Here is a 3412-nt window from a genome sequence, read left to right as displayed (position 1 = left end):
TTTTTTTTTTTGAGATGGAGTTTTGCTCTTACTGCCCAGGCTGGAGTGCAATGGCTTGATCTTGGTTCACCCCATGACCTCTGCCTCCCAGGTTCAAGCAGTCTTGCCTCAGCCTCCCAAGTGGGATTACAGGCATGTGCCCCCATGCCCTGCTCACTTTGTATTTTTAGTAAAGACAGGGTTTCTCCATATTGGTCAGGCTCGTCTCAACCTCAGGTGATCCACTCACCTTGGCTTCCCAAAGTGCTGGGATTACAGGCAAGAGCCACGGCACCCAGCCTTATTTTTTAGTTTATAGTTTAATTTTATTTCAGTAGTGCTTCATCTGTATTGGTAGCCTATTATATTCAGTAGCAGTGAGTACCTTTCAAATAAAAATACTGGGCTGGGCGCAGTGGCTGACGCCTGTAATCCCAACACTTAGGGAGGCCAAGGTGGACAGATCACTTGAGGTCTCCTGATCAGCCTGGCCAACCTGGTAAAACCTCTCTCTGCTAAAAATACAGAAAAAATTAGTTGGGTGTGGTGGCGCATGCCTGTAATCCCAGCTACTCAGGAGGCTGAGGCAGGAGAGTCGCTTGAACCTGAGAGGAGGAGGTTGCAATGAGCTGAGAAAGTACCATTGCACTCCAGCTTGGGCAACAAGAGTAAAGCTCCCTCTCTAAATATGTACATAAATACATACATACGTATATCTGTTTCCTCTTGACCCACCACCAAAACTGTCTGTGTTGTGAACATAGAATGAAGCTCTTGTCAGTTACCTGGCTTGAGAAATGGGAAGGCATTACTCTGAGGGAGATGTTAGTGATTTCCCCGAAAGAAGACAGACCCATAGCACATGTGAATGTGAGATTGCAAGTCATTTTGGCTTTTCCTCTGTTGCTTCCTCTTCAGTGTCGGAGTATAAACATGAATTCATGTTTATGAATGATTCCTACTCTAGGGGAACTCACTGTTAAGAGAAAGGCAGATAAAAACTGTCTCTGATACTTTGAGATAAGCATTAGGAACATAAGATCCTGCAGTACCATAAGGGAGAGAATGACTTTCCCAAGGGGTAACTGAATTTTTTAACAGAACTATTCTGGAAATGTAGAAGGTAGCTAGCCATATATTATGAAAAGGAGCCTTGGGTTTCTTTTTCTCTCAAACCAAATTCTTAAGAATTGCTTATAACATTTGTGTGGGTACAAAAATAGAATTTGGGGTACATTATTAATATTTATTTCCAGACACTTGGCCCTATTTAATACGTAACAATTCTTAAAATTGAGAGTATAATACTAGCATTATTGAAATAGAAAGATGATGAGCTGATACAGGCTAGAGGGAAGTAATTGTCAGTATACTCTTGAAATAAGTAACTAGTCTGTGTCATTATTTAATAGCATGTCTAGGTCAGGTTTTTGGTGTCAGAAACTAGCTCAGATAAGCTAAAATGAACAAAATCCTGTCTTCTGCAGCAACGTGGATGGAGCTGGAGGCCATTAACTTAAGCAAATGAACACAGGAACAAAAAACCAAGTACCTCACATTCTTTTATAAGGGGGAGTTAAACTTTGAGTACCTGTGGACACAAAGAAGGGAACAACAGACACTGAGGCCTAGTTGAGGGAATGGGTGGTATGGGTTGAAAAACTACCTATCAGTACTATGCTTATCACTTGGATGACAAAATCGTCTACACCAAACCCTCATAACACCCATTTCCCCTATATTGCAAACCTGTACATGTACCCTGAACCTAAAATAAAAGTTTAAAAGCCGGGAGCAGTGGCTCACACCTGTAATCCCAGCACTTTGGGAGGCTGAGGCGGGTGGATCACAATGTCAGCAGTTCAAGACCAGCCTGAGTAACATGATGAAACCCTGTCCTACTAAAAAAAAAAATTAGCTGAGCGTGGTGGCACATGCTTGTAATCCCAGCTACTCGGGAGGCTGAGAGAGGAGAATCGCTTGAACCTGGGAGGCAGAGGTTGCAGTGAGCCAAGATCACGTGACTGCACTCCAGCCTGGGCGACGAAGCAAGACTGTCTCAAAAAAAGTTTAAAAAAAGAAATGTGGAGTAGGAAACCACTGGATTTCTGCAGGGGCAGAGAAATGTTCAAATGCATAATGAACATTTAGAATCAAACTTTTGAAGGAGTATTTTCAGCTGCCATTTATGCTTCTCACAAATAGAGTTTGAAACAGCTGAGACACTTCTAAATTCAGAAGTTCATATGCTTCTGGAACATCGAAAGCAGCAGAATGAGAGCGCAGAGGATGAACAAGAACTCTCAGAAGTCTTCATGAAAACATTAAACTACACAGCCCGTTTTAGTCGTTTCAAAAACAGAGAGACCATTGCCAGTGTTCGTAGGTGAGTGCTTAAAGGAGATTTTTATTAATCCAGACCATTAGACAGCTGCATGTAGAATGCTATCCCCTCGCCCTTTCCCAGGCCTCACCTGTGAATTTAAGTAAAGTAATGTTGGGCTGGGCATGGTAGGTCACTTGAGGCCAGGTGTTCAAGACCAGCCTGGCCAACATTGCAAAAACCTCTGCTAAAAATACAAAAGATTAGCTGGGTGTGGTGGTACACACCATTAATCCCACCTACTCAGGAGGCTGAGGCGGGAGAATCGCTTGAACCTGCAGGCCAAAGTTACAGTGAGCTGAGATTGCACCACTGCACTCCAGCATGGGCAACTCTCAAAAAAAAGAAAAAGTCTTAAAAATCTAAAAATTGCTTTAAAGACCAAAATTTCAGTTAGGCGTGGTGGCTTACACCTGTAATCCACACTTTGGGGGCTGAGGTGGGCCAGTCACTTGAGGCCAGAAGTTGGAAACAAACATGGGCAACATGGTAAAACTCTCTACAAAAAAATACCAAAATTATACAGGTGTGGTGGCAAGTGCCTGTGGTCCTAGTTACTTGGGAGGCTGAAGTGGAGGACCATCCGAGCCTGGGAGGTTGAGGCTGCAGTGAGCTGTGATTGTGCCACTGCCTTCCAGTCTGGGAACAGACTCAGATGTGAATCTGTCACATAAGTCCAGTAGTAGGGAAGTAAGTTTTTTTGTTTTTTTTTTTTTTTTTTTTTGTAGAGATGGGGAGACTTACTATTTTGCCCAGGCTGGTCTCAGGCTCCTGGCGTCAGTTGATCTTTCCAAAGTTCTGGGATTAGCTGGGTGCAGTGGCTCATACCTATAATTCCAGCACTGGGAGACCAAGATGGGCAGAGCACTTGAGGTCAGGAGTTCAAGGCCAGCCTGACCAACATGGTGAAACTTCATCTCTACTAAAAATACAAAAATCACTAAAAATACAAATATCACTTAGCTGGGCATGATAGCGCACGCCTGTAGTCCCAGGTACTCAGGAGACTGAAACAGGAGAATTGCTTGAACCCAGGAGGCAGAGGTAGCA

General features: G+C 43.5%; 1 protein-coding gene across 1 annotated transcript in view; it reads left to right on the top strand.

Moving 5' to 3' along the window:
• Positions 1-3412, top strand: part of POLR2D (RNA polymerase II subunit D) — an 11818-nt gene that overhangs the window by 4953 nt on the left and 3453 nt on the right. The window contains exon 2 of the mRNA XM_017548449.2: positions 2185-2365. Coding sequence (XP_017403938.1) covers positions 2185-2365 — 181 coding nt within the window. The remainder of the gene's footprint in view (positions 1-2184; positions 2366-3412) is intronic.

Source organism: Cebus imitator, unplaced genomic scaffold (genome assembly GCF_001604975.1).
Source record: "Cebus imitator isolate Cc_AM_T3 unplaced genomic scaffold, Cebus_imitator-1.0 Scaffold207, whole genome shotgun sequence".
NCBI lineage: Eukaryota > Metazoa > Chordata > Mammalia > Primates > Cebidae > Cebus > Cebus imitator.
Note: the sequence above shows the minus strand (reverse complement) of the source record. Positions and strands in the feature narration are given on the sequence as shown.